This window comes from Photinus pyralis, unplaced genomic scaffold (genome assembly GCF_008802855.1).
Source record: "Photinus pyralis isolate 1611_PpyrPB1 unplaced genomic scaffold, Ppyr1.3 Ppyr1.4_LG5, whole genome shotgun sequence".
NCBI classification, from domain to species: Eukaryota; Metazoa; Arthropoda; class Insecta; order Coleoptera; family Lampyridae; genus Photinus; species Photinus pyralis.
Window position 1 is genome coordinate 29,343,535 of NW_022170596.1, and position 19,125 is coordinate 29,362,659.

The 19,125-nt window shown below is 36.1% G+C and overlaps 2 protein-coding genes across 2 annotated transcripts; one reads left to right on the top strand and one right to left on the bottom strand.

The window, feature by feature from the left end:
* Positions 1–76: 76 nt before the first annotated feature.
* LOC116170594 lies at positions 77–18,358 on the top strand. The gene is made up of 8 exons (XM_031487095.1): positions 77–250; positions 317–444; positions 8,058–8,292; positions 8,338–8,544; positions 11,547–11,794; positions 11,850–12,097; positions 12,204–12,320; positions 15,954–18,358. Exons 1-8 carry the CDS (start codon positions 169–171, stop codon positions 17,158–17,160), a joined length of 2,472 nt encoding a protein of 823 aa, XP_031342955.1. The 5' UTR covers positions 77–168; the 3' UTR covers positions 17,161–18,358.
* Positions 462–7,779, bottom strand: LOC116170595. The gene is made up of 8 exons (XM_031487097.1): positions 7,443–7,779; positions 3,703–4,026; positions 3,435–3,608; positions 3,185–3,382; positions 2,830–2,998; positions 2,602–2,779; positions 2,300–2,555; positions 462–1,255 (listed from the first exon to the last, which is right to left on the bottom strand). The coding sequence occupies exons 1-8, from the start codon at positions 7,554–7,556 to the stop codon at positions 509–511; spliced, it is 2,160 nt and encodes a 719-aa protein (XP_031342957.1). The 5' UTR covers positions 7,557–7,779; the 3' UTR covers positions 462–508.
* Positions 18,359–19,125: the final 767 nt, after the last annotated feature.

Consider the following 19,125-nt stretch of genomic DNA (forward strand, 5'->3'; position numbering starts at 1 on the left):
TTTAATAATTTTCGTAATTGAACCCAACTCAATGGCTGTAACTACCGTATCTCACCAAACTCAAAAATAATCTAAGATGGCAGCGATTTGACAAACGTCAATTCGTTTGACATGTTTGTAGTCCTTATAAGTTACAATCCAACACAAGCTTAATTTTATTTAAATAAAATGGCTAGTGTAGGATTTAGATGGTTAGATATACTAGAAAAAGAATTTGATAAAGCATTTGTAGATTTAGATTTAGCTATAGGTAAGTGTTATCCATTCTTCTGCCTTTTGGTCTCCTCTTTCCCTTTTTCATTTACCTTGTTTTCAGGCGAATTGGATCCAGAGGAACTTGACATAGTGTATAGAGTGCGGCAAAAGTTATGCACTTTAAGCTCGTGCTTTGCTCAACTCACCCACAAGTCGCAAACCATCTTTCAAAGCAGCGCAAAGATTGAGGTAAATGTAATAAGAGATTAGTAATAGCACCATTTATTACTTCATTACGATAGCTTTAACAAAACTACGGATTAGTATTATTGTCATTTGAAAATGTTATGTGCCCTTCTTCTTCAATTCCTGTTGTAAGTTCGGCGTATTCGCCCCAATCTTCTGCCACTTGTTGAATAATTTGATCATTTCGCTCGGTTAATACTCTGGAAGTCTCCACAGTTTCAGTTGATGCCGTAGTGCAGTTATCGCGATTGTATCTAACGTCAATGATGTCGAGATAATTCGGCAGGCAACTGGGAGATCTTGTTATTTTAGACGAGGTACAATTTAATAATTCGTCATCTGGATTAAAACGTACATCAATAATGTCCAAGTAATGTGGTAAACATTTTACAATGCGCAAGTGATTTTGGTCCCTAACGCTGTATGTGTAGTTATCTATTTTTTCCGAGAAGGTGCCAGTGTGGTTAAGCGATCTTATTAGGTTTTCAATCCCTTTTCGTGTAATCTTAAAGTGGTCGCTGTCAAGAATGGAGGGGTCAGGTGTTTTTACGAAAATCTTCCTTATTAGTTCTTCAATATTTGGTCCAGTAGTGTTGGCACCTGCAGTGATTGTTCTTATAAGATTTGCAAATTTATCTGTATTAACAAATAAAGTATTCGTGTTCTCTTTGATGTCACTTAAATCTGTTGTGACACTGCTTATGAATGTCGAGAAGTTAAAATTTTGTTGTAAGTTGATTTTTAAAAGCAGTTTTGTTATGTTATTCTGATTACTTAGAATGTTTGAGTTCTCAGCAACTTGTTTTTCTAATTCCTGTTGAAAAAAAAATATCAAATATAAGTTGTTGTAATAGTTTCTAATATAAAATCAGCAATTGGCTATTGTTCATTGATGAAATGCATCATTAAATTCATGGAAAGTTCTGTAAGGTTTTAATAATATACCTACACTACAACAGGTACAGTAATTAAATTTGAGATTAAGTTATTAAGTTAATCTGATGTCGGCTTATGCAGGTAGGTACTTTTTGCTTTATGATTATTTTCCAAAGTACTACTTGAAATATCAAGTGGTTTGTCAAGCTATTTGATTTTAAAAACTTGTTTACGATTGAAAAAATACTGTTCAAAGAGATTACGGAGACCCTAATAAATTTTGTCCTATATCTATTCTGCAACCATCAGGGTGTGCTTTATTGGGTGTCCATGTGGGGCCCAAATTGGACTTTTTGGATGGGGTCGGTCTGTCCGTACTCTCATTTCCGGCTAAACCGATTGGAACCAAATTTGGTACACATATTGTTAGATCTAAAAGGAAGATCTGGGCAGCGCAAGTGTGTAAGTAACAAAAAACTGTCAATATTTGACGTTTTCTGTGTATCTGTGCCTGTCACAGCAATTTTTTTACACGTAGAGAATTATTAAGGAAATAGTAAGTGCACTTTTATGGCCTATGGGCATTATGCATGGAAACTCCTCCTTAAGGATAGTTCATAGAAAACCTGCAAGTAGGCGAACATAATAGAGGCGATAACAATTGAAGTAGGTGAAATAAGGTAATAGATTCGGAATTAACATGGCAAAAGAAGAGGGAAATTATGAGGGGTAAATGAAAGTGGGATATACGTAGATAACTAGCTAACATATGAAGAAAGACGAAGCGGCAAGAAAGTTGGAAATTAATGATAAGAAGACGAAGAATACAGATGGAGTAAATAAGAAAAAGGGCTAGTGAAAATACAGGGAGAGGATAGGGCGGAGAAATTAATAGTAAGAAATTAATCTGAAATGAACAAAAGGAGAAAAAAGCAAGGCGAAATAAAAGTGGAGCGGAATAACATGAAATCGATGTCGTTACCTTCACTGTCTCTAATACAGTTTGTGTTAACCTCTCTTCTTTCGAATGCGTAATATTTTGCAATAAATCGCCGATAATCCCAATGTTCTCTTTTTGTTTATTAATGTTTTGCAAAATTTTAAGATGCTCATCCTTGACCACTTTGAAGAGATCCTGCACGTTATTTAAAGTATTCTGAAGACACTGCTTTGTGGCGGAGTCGTGAGTGTTTATGGATTGTTCCAATCGTTGAATATCTTGTACGGTAACTGACGTTCTGAAATTGAATGAACCTTTAGAAACCCCAACATGTAGTCACTTACTTATTTTCAAAGGTGTCAATCAACTTATTTAGCACCGCTCCAATTTGGGATTCAATCTGAGCTTCATCCATTTGCACACGATGGCAACTTTCGAGGAACATATTTTGCGTTAACATGACGTTTTGGAAGTTTTCGTCAATTTTCTTGTTTAATTCGTCTAATTTGCTGTAATCTTGTGCTAAAAGTTGGTTCTCAGTGGTAAAGAAAGTCGCAATTAACGTTACTCACAATCGACTTGGAAGTGCGGTTTTCCAGACAGGCGGCCCAGTTGCACCGTGAGACCACGTAGGCTGTTCTGTTGTTCGTTTCTACTCAGGGTAGCTGTTTTTGACAGTTCGTGCACTTTGGAAGTAATGAAATCTGCCTTGTTCCACAAATCTGTGTGTATATCAATGATCTAAAATTAACAGTTAAAATGCACTTGGTTATATTTAAGAATGATGAAAATAAAGATTTCGTTTTTTGATTTTGTCTTTATTTTTAATCAGGAGTACCTCTCAAAGTAGAAGTAGGTTCTGGGAAACATTTGGGCATATATTTTGTGGTCTATAGGAAAGTTCGAGGGAAAGTTAGAGCTATTTACCTTATTTGCATATTCATTCATATTGTCAAACACTTCCTCTTTAGAAACATTTATCATTTCTGTAGTATTTTCAGTTTCGTTTAAAACCTTTTGCATAGTTTCTTGTACACCCTGTATATTTTGGGTTATATTTTTCGTAGTGGTATCCAAGGCACTTTCCAATCGTGTATATTGATTTGTTAGCAAATTTTCGAAGGTCTACAAAGCTATTACATCAAACCCTTTCATTTACAGTCTCTAGGAGTCTTACCTCAGTTGATTGTGTGATTAGCTTGATCATATTTTGTTCGAAGCTTATATGTCCCGTTTTTAAATCGTCAATTGCGTTAACGACCTCGCTTAATTCTGTCTCGACGTCACTGTCTCGTATCATGAAATTGTCCTCCAGCTTTTCTAACTTAGCGGTGACTGTTTCGCCAATGTTCTGCAACATAGTAAGATTTGAGCCTTGTGAGTAGATAGATATAGGGTCACTTGCCCCATGACTCGCCAGGCAGTGAGGTTCTACTTCTACTCACCTTCATTTTAATTGTAGACAAATCGGCTCGCTGTTCAATCGCTGTAAGCTTATGATTAAGCTTCTCATGAACAATGTCAATGTTTCTTATTATGCGTTCATTACTAATATCTTCCTTAAAATTTTTACTACTAATGTTCTCCGAAATTTTTTCTAATTCGAGTTTCGTTTGCATTTCCATTTTCGACAGCGTTTTTTCGATGTTATCAATTTTTCGTCCATAATAGTCGATTTTCCCGTTAAACCTCGTTCCGCATTGGACGATTACGAAGCTTTCCAGATTTCGTAGTTTCTCTTCTATTGATAGTAGTGTTAATTGAAGGTTCTACAAAAGAAATGTTATGATAGCAGATCAGTACTGATGACTATTTAAGTGCTCATACCTAATATATAAAAATGTCGTGACACAGTGTTTATAGTCGCACTCTTCCGAGGCTAATAATATATTTTGTTAATTATTTTTATTATAAGCAGTATGACAGAGAATAAAAAAGGGGAAATTCAAGGAACTCCTCCAAACTGAAACTAGACTACAGAAAGAAATACTAATACATATCAGTACTAAGACTAAGAAGGAGATAAGGGAATGCAGAGAAGCATTACGAACCAACTCAGAATGATAGACATGCTAGCTATCCTGAACAGACAGACAGGAAGAGAAGAGGCACAACATGAAAAAACAAACAAAAAGGAAACCCGAGAAATGCAAACCCAAACAGAGCCACAAGCAGAGGCAGTAGGATACGGAGAAGAAACCTGCAAAATCGAAGAAGGCGGAGGGGTATGCTTCAAATGCACAGAAAAGGTCCACAAGGCACAGAACTGCAAAAAAAAGAAATATTGCTATGCATGCGATATTGTAAGGCACAGAGTGGAGTGGGGAATTAAGAATTCAGGAGGAGAAAACGGAATACGACTTATAAAAATGGTAAAGCAGAACTAACAAAAAAGACCTTGAAATATGGATGAACAGACCGCATGGAGAATCTCACACAATTCCTGACTGGACATGTACAATTCGGCACATAGCGAAAAATGTATGTTGTGCGAGACACGGTGGAACACATAAACTGTACGATTCACAGAAGAAAAAGATTTCAAACAGGAAAGAATACATAGAGCGTAAGATGGATTACCCTTTACCGAAGATTCACATTGTTCAAATTTCTATTATACCTTTTACTTATGTAAAGGTAAAAGCAAAAGAAAAGGAGGCATACGTACTGGGTCCCAAGATACAAGGAGGTCCATGGTACAATAAGACAAGGTATGCCCATAACTAAACGCAGATGACGTTTTTATCCCAATGACGTCACAAGAATCACCGCCAAGTTTGAAAATGACACACGTTTCATGCTTGAATTAGAAGTGCCATTGCAATTACTCAATTAATTTGGTTGAGTAATCATACTGAATGCATTTAGATATAAATATAAGGCCACAAAGAAGCTAAACGTACCACTTAATATACTTATTTCAGAAATTTAATTAGCTTTTTAAGTTTTTTTTATTGCCGCTAGAGGTCTCGTCTTTATTTGAAAACGCTAATATAATTTTTACTTTTTTTACTTACATATTTTATTGTAACTTTAAATATTTGTATTGATAACATGCAATAATTGACACTTCGTAAGTTTAATGTGCGAAACTTGACGCAGTTGACATGGATTGAACAAATCTTATCACATCCGTAAAGGGGATACACTTTTATTAACTGGTAGGACTATACAAACCCGATTACTTTATTGAACGGTAGAGCCAAGTTATCCCAATGACGTCACGTATAGGTAGGGTTGCCATCTCAAAACTCTGCCAACTAGGACAGGAAGCGTGAAAACCCTGGATTTAGGGACTATAAACCCGGACATATCAACTGAATTTGATAAAAAAATATTGTCTAAAGAAATAGTCTTTGAAATTGTACTTTATTAACGAGCTGCTAGCGAGTTTATAATTTTGCGGTGTCTGTTCGTCCGTTAGCACGATAACTCGTAAACGAATGGACCGATTACGATGAAATTTTGCAAGTGGATTCTTTATCAAATTTCTAGATCGGAGTGAATCGTGAATTGGCAATGTAGACCAGAAAATAATGTAGGCCCTTTTGAACTTATGAACCGAATTGCATGAAATTCAATATGCGCATAGCTTTAGCCATACAAAACAGAATTCCAAAAGTTGAGCCTAATCGATCAGTATTCACAGTGGCCATTCCGCATCTCGACCATTTACAGACCGCTGAATTGCAAACTTTCTTATTTATGAAGGTATTTAAATGAAATTTGATACATAGCCACTTGGAATAAAAGAAAATTTAAGGCCAGTTCAAAATTTGGTTTTGCGCATGCGCAGTGCCTACTTTATTATTTAAGGAAGCAATTAAATGAAATTTCATGCATATACACTTTAAATAAAAGCAAAACTCACCATCAGGTTTAAAATTTGGTATTGCACATGCTATAGCCATACCCAGGAGCTCGTTTGCTATATTTGTTTAATTTATTTTTATCACTGACTAGACTGTTTCAATATTCAATAAATTCCTTTCTTTGGTCCACTGTTATGCCACTAGTGAAAATATTCTTTCAACGTTCGCATTATGAGCAGGAATGCAAAAACAAAGCTCTAGGCAATTTTCAATAACTCCAAGTATAATTGAAGATTCGATGTTTTAAAAAATTGTAACCAAAGCTGACTGGCGCTTAAAAGTTTATCTTATTGGCTAAAATTTTGACAGAAACTAGATGTTCTAAAACCCGGACTACCAATGAAACCCCGCCCGGACGCCCCCTAAACTAGGACAAATCCGGGAAAATCCGGACGGATGGCAACCCTACGTATAGGCATACCTTGTCTTATTGTACCATGAGGAGGTCTATCATGGGGTTGTCATAAACCATAGAAGATACTACGATTGACAAATTAGGGAAAAGTTGTGCCATTAGAGTTATTATCACGCTGTAAAGAAAACCAGAAAATTGCTTCCGAAGATATATCTGAAAAACCGAAATTTGCAGATTTCGTTTTAATTTTTTCTGCCTTTATTTGAACAAATACAACAACAAAATTAAAAAAAAACGCTTTTTCATTGCCATTTGAGATGGAGCAAGCTTGGAGAAACTGCTGGGTTCAAACACTGTAGTTTTGTAAGTGAATAATGAGGGGGGGGGGGTTGGTTTGGTATGGCAGCCACAGTTAAAACTCCAGATAAAATAATAAACAAATAGTCAGTATCAATAAGGCATTTACTTATTGCAACAACCATGGCTTTAGAAAATACTTTATAAAATGTACATGGGGAGAAGTATGATCTTCTTAAGCAAATAGTCTCACTGTTTTTGTGGTGATTACAGCTTGCAGTTTGTAGACGACCTAGACATTTCGAGAAGTAGGCTAATATATAGTGCAAATAATAATGACTAACAATGTGCCTTGGGAACATATTGGTCTCACGTTATGTGCACATTCAGTAGTACATTGTTGGGTATATACAGCGTGCGCCAAAGGTATTGTGTTATTAGACCTTGTGTTTAAATAGTAATTTTAGCAATGATGCGTAATAACAGTGGGATCATTTTCATTTACTTAGATAGTGTGGATAGGGTACAGCATTGGAAAGAGGTAGTGCAATTTTTTGTAAATAATGACAATAACGTTTTGGTGCATCCTGTATGAAAAACTATTGTTAGCATTGCGGGAAAAATTGTAGCATAAAACAATCTACTTAATATAATTGCTCACCTGCCAGTTGACTTCGTCCTTAACTTTTTTCTGATCGACACTAATAGGCGAAGGGTTGGCAAAAACAGGGTAAAGAATACCGCACATAACTACATAAGAAAACAGGACATCCATAATTTATGAAGCACACTCACAAATGTTGTGGTAGGCAATGAAATTTGTCTGGTCAGTCGAGAAATCCAGACAGTCTATTTGAAATTACACATTTCTTTTAGCAATGTCAAGTTTTTATGTCTTTAGGGGTTTGAGTTTTAAAAATTCCTCTTACGCAATTACAATGAACAAAAAGTTGTTAATAACATTCTTAGAAGCGCTAATACCGTTTTCTTGTATTATCATCGATTACAATTATCTTCTTTGTGTGCTTTGTCCGTTATTTACTTTCCTATAAGTAAATAAAGTCGATTTAGTCCCCCTTTAAACATGTTTATAAATAAATTAATTGTTATAGCGCCTCTATCAAATTGTATAAAAAAACACTTAAGTTTAATTGCTATTTTTTAATGCTTCTGTCTTGTAAGTGCTCGGGTTTTTTTGATAATCAATTCGTTTATTTGCTACAAAGTTGTGTGAACGATAAAAATAAATCCGACTCATTTTAATTTTTTTTTGCAGGCCGAACTTATTCATATGCGCGCAGAATTAATAGAGTCAAGGGCAAAAAGGGAACTGCTGGAGCAAGAACTGCACAATTTACTTCTGCAACTGCACACCTCACAATTGTCTCAACTACCTACCATAACCGGGAATAAGGTGCAAAATTCTAAATTTGAGCCTGATGCCAGTAATATTAAGAAAAAGTTCGAAAACGAAATCAAAAGTAGTCCAACGCATAATCTCAGTAACGGAGGTACGGTGGTGACGTCTTTGCATCTTTGAACACAACCCTTTTTAGCTATTAAAGAGAAGGATGAACTGAAATTTAGTCCGGCCTTAGTTGAACTTGCACAGTATCGCGCCGAAAATTCGCAATTGCAGTTGGAGAATGGGAGTTTACGCAATTCCATTGTCGCCTTGAATAGTGAAGTATACGGAGCCAAACTTGCGGCGCAGTATTTAGATAAGGAGCTCGCCGGTAGAATTCAGCAATTGCAACTTCTGGGTAGGTATGGTCGTACCTGTTGTGCGACTAATATTTTGGTTCAATTTAGAACATGTGCACAGTTTATTATTAGATTCAAAACACGTGTTCGGTAAGTGGAGTTTAAATGAATGGTTACTATAACTTTATTACTTTTTAACATGTGTTTCGGGTGAGAGAAGGCGTCACCACATAATAAATGTTCATATTCGCCTTGTTTTCATGTCATTGTCAATGTCAATTTAGTAATAATTCTGAATAAATATAGAACTTAACGTAAAATAAAGGCGCGAAAGTCTAAAAAGACATTTCTGCACATTTTACAGCCATCCTAACGGTTGGTATACAAATAAATTCATATTTGGTCGGTATTTACCATTTTTTAATTTAGAAACAGAATTTCGGAATAATAGTAATAAATTATTTTGAAACACCATGTCCATGTTTTGTTATGTCCGTTTATGCAACAGTACAGGAATTAAAAGTAGGTGTTTGTACCTCTATTTTTTAAAGAAACCAAATAACTTAGTCAATGTTAGGTACAATCATTCAAGTGCCGAATTTACTTATCTTTGTGTCAGTAGCGGCATGGGGCTTGTATATTTTAAACCATGCAGGACTTGGATCGCTATGCTTGCTTGAATGATTGGTTATGGATAGCCTTGTAGACAGTACATACCACTCGGTTCTCGTAAAGACCAGCTTTCATAGCAACTGTGATGGGTTGCTAATAGTAGTATTCTGTTGAAGCAGAAATAAAGATTGGTTCTACTAAATGAGTTTAACTGTAATTATAATTACTCTCCTGGTAAAGGTATAATAATAAACACAAGGTAGTGAAGGCAGAATTTGTATACCTTGTATTATTGAAAAACAGTTGGTTTCCTGTTTTTTTAAGAAGCAATTGCCTAGCAAAATCATCTAATCTAGCATCAATCGCAATCCCTGGCCCCCCACAATATATATAAGACCGATTATTGATCCGCCTACTATACTAATAGTTAATGCTTATAAAGATTTTTTTAGTTCTGTATATTTGCCAAAAAACACTAATGTTTAAATTCCTTCTGCATTAACTAACATCACAAGCATTTTAATTACTGAGAGTTTTGAGGCTGATATATCAGTTATCCAATTTTGCGGAATAATAAAAGCACGGCGTGCGTACAGTGACTTTATAGAGACAGTGGCGACAATAGGAGTTCGGCCGCCATTTTGCGTCAAAAAGTTGGCAACACACAATACACGTAGGCATGTGTGGCGTACACCGCAATATCATATTAGGGAGCAGTCAAATTACCGCCGCGCGGTGGTTGCGTTAAGCGCGGTTTAGACGCTACGATCTTGGCTTCGATAAATCGTAACGATCTGATTGTTCAATTTATCGTTCAATAAATCGAAAGAGTGCGTACTGTTTACATGTAACGATTTCTTGTTCCAATCTCATTGTCGATCACGGTTTAATACAGTTTTTATTTTTTTACTTTTCAACTTGTCTTTTGGTTCTGTCCACTAATATAAATTATACTTGCATTTTATTGCTTACATTGCTTGCTTACAATAGAATCTTAATCTCGATTATGATTTATGAGTAGCCATGTGTCGCTAAATATTTTTTTTGAGTGGCCAAACTTGATCGTCACTCGCCAAATGTAAAACGTGTGTGCTAGAGACAGTCCAAGTAGCCTAAATGGATACAAAACTGGTTCACGTCGGCAACATTAGTCACAAATCGTAGCGATAAATCGCTGATATTGTTTACACATTCCAATTTATCGCTACGATTCGCAGAAATTGAAGCCGGCCGCCATCAACCATCCAATCCAATTCCAATTCCAATAATTCGCTACAATCCTCTGTTCACACGCAACGATAAATCGTAACGATTCCATCGTTACGATAAATTGTTACAATTTATCGTAGCGTCTAAACCGCGCTTTACACATATTGTGAACGACTATTTTCTAAACGTTTTATTAGTAAAATATTTTTCATTCAATGAATTAGCGATATAAAAACTGTAAATATGAATATGAATTTGGTTGTTTCTAGTAAGAAACAAATCCCTACAAGTATTATGAGAACATCTTTCCTTTTTAGATGAAAATTTACAACAATTGGACTAATTAAGAACATTTATTCAATGTAAAATTTTATCTTTGCAGGTGAAGGAAATGAAAAGATTTGGTCTAAGGAAAAGATGTATAATTATGATTTTCGCTACCATTGAGTAAGTCTAATTTTGATCATCCCACAGGTCACACATCAGTGGGTTCAGCATCATATCTTTCAACTTCCACAGCTTCGCCTGAGTGGATGGTCCAGATTTCACCAGTTGATAACATCAACTGTTTTCTGAAAACCATCCTTTCAATTGAACGTCTTACTCTGCCTCGTCAACATAATCTCTTCGCTGAATCCAACTCATAGAAATTGTTCGATGGGGGTTCGATTGCACTGCTAGTCGAATATGGTATCACGTTTCACAGCAATATCCTCAATTTCTGCCACATTGTCACACCTATTAGGTTCCGCCGCATTCGTTTTCAGCTATTTTTCGATACCTTTGTCCTCCAATGCTAATTGCACGCGGAAATACAATTAGGTACTGAATTCACAGCCATCGAAACACAAATTTTTCATCGTTTGCCCCTGACATTTGACTGAATTCACAGCCATCGAAACACAAATTTTTCATCGTTTGCCCCTGACATTTGACTGCAGAAGTCGCTAATGTCAGAGCATGAGCACTGAATAGGTAAACCTCGCATCGTAGGCAACCAACATACCTCCTACCTTTCCACATCATTCTCCATTGATTTCTTCAAGTTGCGCTGGGTTAGTTTGGTCACATCTTGATTGACTACCGAAATACATTTAAATATTTATAGTTGTAGTTTAAATATATAAGCTTGGCTAATGGACATCCATGGACATTCTCAAAGCAGTATTGTGTTTCTGTTTAAATGCCAGATAAAAGTAAATTTAGTGAAATTAATTGAAATATATGATATTAATTGCAGGGCGAGAAATGCAAGGCGACGTTCGAAATAAACTTTGGAGGCAATTAGAATCGGAGATACTTTTACAGAGACATAAGACTGTCGTACGCGCTTGTCGTCGTAATAGTATTTTAAGTAACCATTCAGAAGTCGCGTCTGCGAAACCTAGCATTCCAGTCATAAACGAGGAGAATACGCAACATTTCGGCGACGTCCGTACCATTATGGTTAAGCGGAAGAACGGGCAGGGGTTAGGTATAAGTATAACGGTGAGTGTTAATCAGTTGATTAGCGGTCGAAGTTTGATTGCAACGAGTGTTTTAGGGCGGACGTGAACACGGCGTGCCTATTTTAATATCGGAACTTGAACCAAATGGGCCGGCGGCCATGTCGGGACAACTGTACATAGGTGATGCAATTTTGTATGTTAACGATAGAGATTTGCGGCAGGCTTGCCATCGTGAAGCTGTCGATATACTTCAACAGCAAACTGGTGATTGTAGACTACAGGTTCAATACATTGCCGCCGATGACAGTGATAATTCATTGGAGGAGGATGGATTTAATTTTCGGTAAGCAACTCCCACTGTCCATTTCCATTCAGTAAAATAAATGTAAGTGTTCTGATTGGTTAGTGTCTCATGACGCTGTCTTTTAACATTCAAATTTTGATTCTAGATTTTTCGATAATGAAGTATGTGACCCAAACGATTTGGTAAGTTTGCATCCATTACATTCATCAGGCCTGATGAATACTCCAACTGCCCCAAGAACGCCCGAGTCTACAAATAGTCGGTAAGTTCGTAGATTTTTCTACTCGTGTAAGTGTATCTATGTTGTGATATGATGTAATTTTTTAAGTTTGAATACATTATTCTATTAATTTGTTTATCATTTTTGTATCAGTATTATGGTATAACACCCATATGATGTTTTATATTTAGTTGTTATAATTTGTATTATAGAGATTTGTACAAATCTTCATTAAACGAAGGCACTGTTTGTCATTATGTAGTAAATGCAATACTCTCAATGTGTTTTATTTTTTTTAGTTGGCATGTTAGAATATATTTGTTTTATCCTTATATTTCATTTTTTTGTTATCGAAATCACGTTATATTTTATATGACACTAAGGACTGACCTTTTTGTCTCTTAATAGTTTTATTCTTTGTGTAAACCATTTTTAGTACAATTTATTAAATTTATTGAGAGATAAAAGGACCAGCTTTACACTGCATTTCTTTTACTTCGTGCAAAGTGTAGGTGCATGTCACACCAATAAATCGCACTATTATTAGTGTTTGTACTTCTGTCCACCATTAGTAGAGGGCGCTGGCTATATTGTAAAAATTAGAGAGAAATGTGTGACTAAGAGAAATTGCTGAAGCAGGGGCTTTAGGGGCTGCAGCCCAGGGCCCCCGCTGGCGACCACTACAATAGGGATTAATAAAAACAATAAGTCCATTAAGATGCTAAACTATCTTAGATGTTTCTTTTCGAGTTAGACGAGGTACGAACGGACGGACAAAACCATCACATAAGGGAAATTTCTTTCAAAAAATTCCTCTAAAGCACTTGAAAACTCTATTATTCTATTTTCATGTAGTCTCCCCCAAAGGCACTGAGTAACATGTTGAAAGTCACTCTGATTCTCAGGGGCGGACTGGGTAACTGCGGGCCAGGTGGAATTGCATAGGTTACGGGCCATTAAAGTATTAGTGTAGGGGGGGGGGGTTAGCTCTGAGGTGCACCACAAAAACAGTACTCCTTTCTCGAAAATCAATTACCATACAGTTTTTTTTTTTAAATTGCAGCTGATAATTAAAAGTAACAAAATATACAATCCACACGAGGTGCGTCGCCTATCATTGTATTTCAGCACTTTCATGCTACGACAAAAAATGATAAATTCATTCTAAAACACTTCAATTAAAACAGAATTTTTTAACAACCTAACATCAACCCCAATTAGAGAAACATGTTAATAATTTATTAATAGTGCAAGAAACTAAATACAGCACATACTTATAAATTTCCAACGGGCCATTATGATCTACAGGCCAGGTGGCAATCGCCACCCGCCCCCCCGTGCCAGTCCTCCCCTGCTGATTTCTCACAGGTCTAGTTCTAAAAATAGATCAGTGGTTTGCCTTAGGCCTGTAATTTTAATAATAATTTTCTGAAGAAAATAATAGAAATAGATGTACGTATGAATAAAAGGGAGCATATGCTTATACTTGCAAAATTCAAAGTAAATACTCGTAAGTGCCCTTCATACTGGTCTGTTTAGCAGCGCTGCACTGCGTCCTGTCCTGCTGCTCAGCAGCGCTGCTAAGTCGCCCAGTGTGAAGGAGCACTTACGAGTATTTACTTTGAATTTTGCAAGTATAAGCATATGCTCCCTTTTATTCATATGCGCCATTAAGTAGAGGCCCCTCTACAAATATTAGCCCAGGACCCCCTGAACCCTCGGTCAGCCCCTGGCTGAAGGTTGCGCTAAAACTGGGGGTAAATATTGAAGTATTTGGGCGGTATGCGCAGGAGCCCCGTCTTGTTGAACCTCAACATAAGTTTACAATTTAATTTCAAAAAGTGCACATACAGAGTGTCCCAACGTTATTGCAGATGCCGAAGCCAAATAAAACGTTCGCGTAGCGTAGTTTACATAAGAATAGATAGCTTTGTTGGAGAGGTTTTTAATATCGATAGTTTGCAGCATTTTTTATGTACTTTTAGTCTGGGCTGTGAACACGAACCATAGTTTTGTAAGTTACTTTTGAAACACGAAGATGTTTTTGGATGTGGTTGCCTTAATTCTTTCTATAAACCTAGTTTCAAATGGAATAATCAAGAAAAGATAAACAATTTATATTCTATGAGACTTAGCCCTATCTTTAAACAATATTTAGCTGCTTCTGCTTTGGTACCTACATCTTCAATTTTTCAAAGAAGATAACAGACAAACCCTGCAAGAACAACTTACAAATGTGAATGTTGTAATTTTTGTGTAGGGGAGAGCGGGGTACATTTGGACGATTTTGGTCAAAAGCAAGGTTTGATATCGGAATGTAAGATTTTTAAAGGGAGGATCACTTTTACATAAGCATTGGTGTGTTACCTATATTCAAATTTTTTTTCAGAAACGTAATGCTTCAATTTTAGAGAAATTTGGCAAATCTTTGTGCGCTTGCATTTGTCCAAATGTGCCCCATGGGCGGGACAGTTTTAGACAGTAGGGGGGTACATTTGGACAGTAATGGAATACTAGTAAAGAACAACTTTATAAACTATGGTACACATTTATTTTTTTATTTAAGCATACAACAACAAAAAATAAGTGTAGCTCATGTATACGGGAAAATCACTCTTAAGTCATATTATATGAAGCAAAACTAATATTAAAGTTGTGGCACGATTTGGTTCTGGATGTTCCTTTGATTTCTACCTATAGGAGTGGGTAGTTTCAGAAATCAGAACTATACATATCCCGTTTTGATATTAAAGCAGTATCCTTAGCGTCTGGTAAAGTGAAGCCCTTGGCACCCCTCTTCCTAAAAAAATTCACAAGATAGTCACCATCTGTGTCCGAATCTACCCCATGCTATTTGTCCGGATATGCCCCGTATGGTCTTTGATCCCAGTGCAATTTATTTCAATGTTAGGTTATTCCCAGGACTACTTTATTAAACATCAAATAAACCCCTTCTCTAGCTATTAATTGCATTTTTGAATAATATGAAAATTGTACACCCTTAAGAAGGTAAAAGTAACTCATACGTACCTCAAAAAAAACTTTATACTGCCTTAAAATCACACCCACTTAACGGACATTTACGAAATTTTTGTTGTTAGCTTTGGATACCACCCGGCGACGATTTGTAGAATATTATAATTTTTAAAGGCTTCCTTGGCGGTGAATTTGAAAAGTCCGAATGTGCCCCATGCCCGAATGTACCCCGCTCTCCCCTACATCGAATAATTTTGTTTCCTTGTTTAATTTTGTTCACGAGAGTCCTGAAGTCGCCGTTTAAGTGCACATAAAGTCCCTCCCTGATTCAAAAATTATAATTTTTAACGATTTGGCTTTGGGGCCAGGTATAACGTTGTTTTATAATTTATAAATCAAAAATAAAATCATTTCAGAATGCACAGCACGGAATACAAATTGTGAACAGAGATTGGATAAATTTGTTTGACTCCGACTTATTTTTTTTAACATACTCAGTATCCCCAAAGTGTCAAGGAGTAAGTTTTTGGTATCACTTAAATGAGAACTAGTTGGTTGATTCAATCCGGTTTTCAGTAATTTTCTTGGTTTTCCTTATTGACATTGACACATGTGAGGAAAGACATAAATAATAGCCAGTGACCATTATTAAATGTGAACTGTGTACCTACATTATACTACACGGTTATTACTTTTCAGCACAGAATCGAGGAATTGTAGTGGTAGGCAAAGTCCTCACACATTTAAACCGCAGATGTCTTACCTAATGGGAACCGAGGAACCACCAACTTTAAATAATTTTACGAATAACAATGACATAGCTTGTGACGATAATGTAACGCAACCCCTCTACAATTCCATTATAACATCTACCCCAAACGATAATAACCTAGACGAGCAAATTGGGGAGATTAATAGCAATATTATTGAGACGACAAACGAATACTCTTTAAATGAGGAAAACTTGCTAATCACCGATAACTATGCCCACAATAAGGTTATTAATAGTAGTTGTATCGATAACCCAAGTCATAAAATCTTAAAAAAGCGTGAGAATGGCGACGAAAATCTGAATTGTTCAACCAATTCTTTAGTCTCCGATAATTTGTCATCACCCATGCAAACGAGTACAGACGTATTTTTAGACTCTGAAATTTTATCGACAGACGCCGCTTCAAACGATTCTCACTCGCCCAAAAACACCGAAAAAAAATCTGACACCCAAAGCAATCTGTTAGAAATGAAGAGATTTAACGAATTTTGCTTAACGTACAACCAGCCGGGCCTATACGCTTCGAACGAGAACATCTCGAACGTCAAGAGCGACCAAAGCCTTTTGAACTCGGCAGAAAGTTGCGACAGCTCCCCTTTGCACAAATTTAATCGGGACTACAAGAAACCATCCAAGAAGTACAAAAGCAAGAAGCATTTTGGCGTCAAAACGTTGCAGAGTATTTTTAGTAGACGTGACGGTTATTCAGATATTTCAAGCACCGCATCCGAGTTGGACGACGTCACCAAGTCGGTCGAAGTGGAGAAGCCAGACGATAACTCGTATACCGAAGAGGTCACCCAGAAGAACGCAACGTCGGAAACTTGTCCGCAGTTCGAAGAAAATTTGCATCACTTCCTCTCGGAGACTTTTTCAAAAAATTTTTCTTCTTTAGACTCCAATTCTAGTATTACAATCAATAAAAGCACAGGTACAAAGAAGTTTTTTAAGCTAAACGGTCAAAATTTACGTATCGGAAAGGCGTTGCGTTTGTGTCCTAATGATGAGTTAGCGGATGAAACGGGTGCAGATACCGATCAAAAGAAGGATAAGTTATTAGCTAGGTATGTTTATAATTCGAATTTAGTTAGCGTCGATGGAATAGGCGATCCAGATTTTGGTACTCCTGTTTAAATTTAAGTTTACTTTACATATTTGACGTTGACCACTTCATTTTTCATGTCGTAACGCTGGCTGTATTCATTAATTGAAATTTGAGATTCGGCATTAAAGAAAAAGACACAGTTTGCGCTTTTCTGCAAAATTCTCCTGGATTACATAGGGTAAGCTTTAAGATACCTATTCATAGTCACAAATGCATTTATTGGTTACCAAAAGACTGACCCGAAGCATGCGAGCTAATGCGTTTTGATGAAGTGTTTGGTTTTCCATTCGTATAATTTTGTGTGTGTATGATATTCACGTTACGAGCTGCTATTTTTTTTAATCCTTCATAAATTAATGAATTGCAATTTTTCCTAGTTAGGAAAACTGCCATCCTCACATCGCTTATTTATAGCCAATTCATTATTAAGTAAAAATGCAACAGAAAAACTTTTTTGTGAATTTATGAATAGCCGGCGTTAATCACTTTTATTCTGTTAGATTTATTTAATTATTATTAATGAGGGTTATTCAGATGTTTTAACTTTTAGTAACGTTGTATAGTGTAGGAACATATTTTGATAATTATCTGTGGGCCTTTGATGCCTTAAATTTGGATGTAAGAATTGGCAAACGTTTCATTGATAGATAGAACATGTAAAACGGCTCAGACGTTTCTATGAGGTTGTAATGTACCTGATGGTATTATGAGGAATGCGTGCCTCAGAATCCTTTCCTTTCTACTTTTGGATTATATTTGTCTGTAGAACAGGGCTTTTTATGAGACAGTTATTTTTTTATTCTATTTACATTTGACTAAATTAGAGGCGTTTGTTTCAAGGGACACGATATACGATAACGCTTCCACAATACAATTTTTGAATCTGTTGAGTGCTTATACACTAAGTTCAGTATAAGAATGCTCAGTATTGCCCCTTGCATCTTAAAGTTAGTTTATTTTACAGTGTAGGAAACTTCAAACGCTTATTTTTTCTTATTTCTCAGATACTCGTGCTGGGCATTCTAATACTGGGCACCCCGCATAAATACGTTCGCTCTGGAGCAATTGCTTAGGTATTTCTCTTTACAGTAAAATTATGTACCTACCTACTTCTAAACTTTTCGTCTCTGCATGATATTGTTAAGAATAAATAAAGAAAAAGTGTATTGATATAGTTGTAGTCCTAATTTATAACGCAGTATTAATTAACAACAAAATATGAAACTGTTATCGTTTTAAACATATCTGTACCTATTTAAAATAAAGTTTGCTGCTGCTGCTGCTACTTCTTGTTTTTGGCGTACTTATACCTTCGTGAGGAGATGATCACCTACTGCTGTTCCCTGGAAAAAATTCCCTGGAAACCGTGTTTCAAGGAGTATGAAGCTACCTTATGAGTAAGTAATTGAATTACAATGGTACCGGCACTAAAGAAGATCACGTTTCCCCACTATTCATATTCTATTAATTGCACCAATTAGTGCACCACGAAGACAGTTGGCTCCTCTTGCAGTGCACCAGTACCTAGATACATTTTCTTTTACAGGTGCCTACTCTTACCATATCCTTTGTCATCAAATTATTATTCATTGCCCAGATTGAAAATAAATAAATAGGAATTATTCAATAAATTAAGTAATCTTATATGAAGAAGCGCAATTCGGAGCAGGAGAAGTGGTTAATTTGATTTTTGGTGTAGGTAATGGGCGACTACATAAGAAAGAGTTGAAACTTCCATTCGTTTAACGAAGTTTGAAATTCTGAACCAAAACTGTACAAAACAAAATGAATTATTTGCAGGTAGCTAGTAATTCGTTACTAAACTACATTTTTTACTATAGTTTTTCTTACTGCAGAGTTTTCCCTTTTTCTCTGAAATTTAACTACAAAACTTCTTGACCTCGTTTCCATTCGCCAGCAAAAAGAACAATACTAAATGACCATACAACTGTACCTATATTGAAAGTAAATTAATTTTCAAATAGGTTTTGCAT

What these genes read in the sequence shown, in the direction of transcription:
- LOC116170595 (XM_031487097.1), bottom strand. Translation starts at nt 7,556, where the DNA reads ATGGATGTCCTGTTTTCTTATGTAGTTATGTGCGGTATTCTTTACCCT. An exon ending in AGGACGAAGTCAACTGGCAG is followed by an intron (nt 4,027 to 7,442) that starts GTGAGCAATTAT and finishes TTTCTTTTGTAG; the next exon opens with AACCTTCAATTAACACTACT. An exon ending in ACCGCACTTCCAAGTCGATT is followed by an intron (nt 2,780 to 2,829) that starts GTGAGTAACGTT and finishes ACCAACTTTTAG; the next exon opens with CACAAGATTACAGCAAATTA.
- LOC116170594 (XM_031487095.1), top strand. Translation starts at nt 169, where the DNA reads ATGGCTAGTGTAGGATTTAGATGGTTAGATATACTAGAAAAAGAATTT. An exon ending in AAAGCAGCGCAAAGATTGAG is followed by an intron (nt 445 to 8,057) that starts GTAAATGTAATA and finishes TTTTTTTTGCAG; the next exon opens with GCCGAACTTATTCATATGCG. An exon ending in TCAGCAATTGCAACTTCTGG is followed by an intron (nt 8,545 to 11,546) that starts GTAGGTATGGTC and finishes TATTAATTGCAG; the next exon opens with GGCGAGAAATGCAAGGCGAC.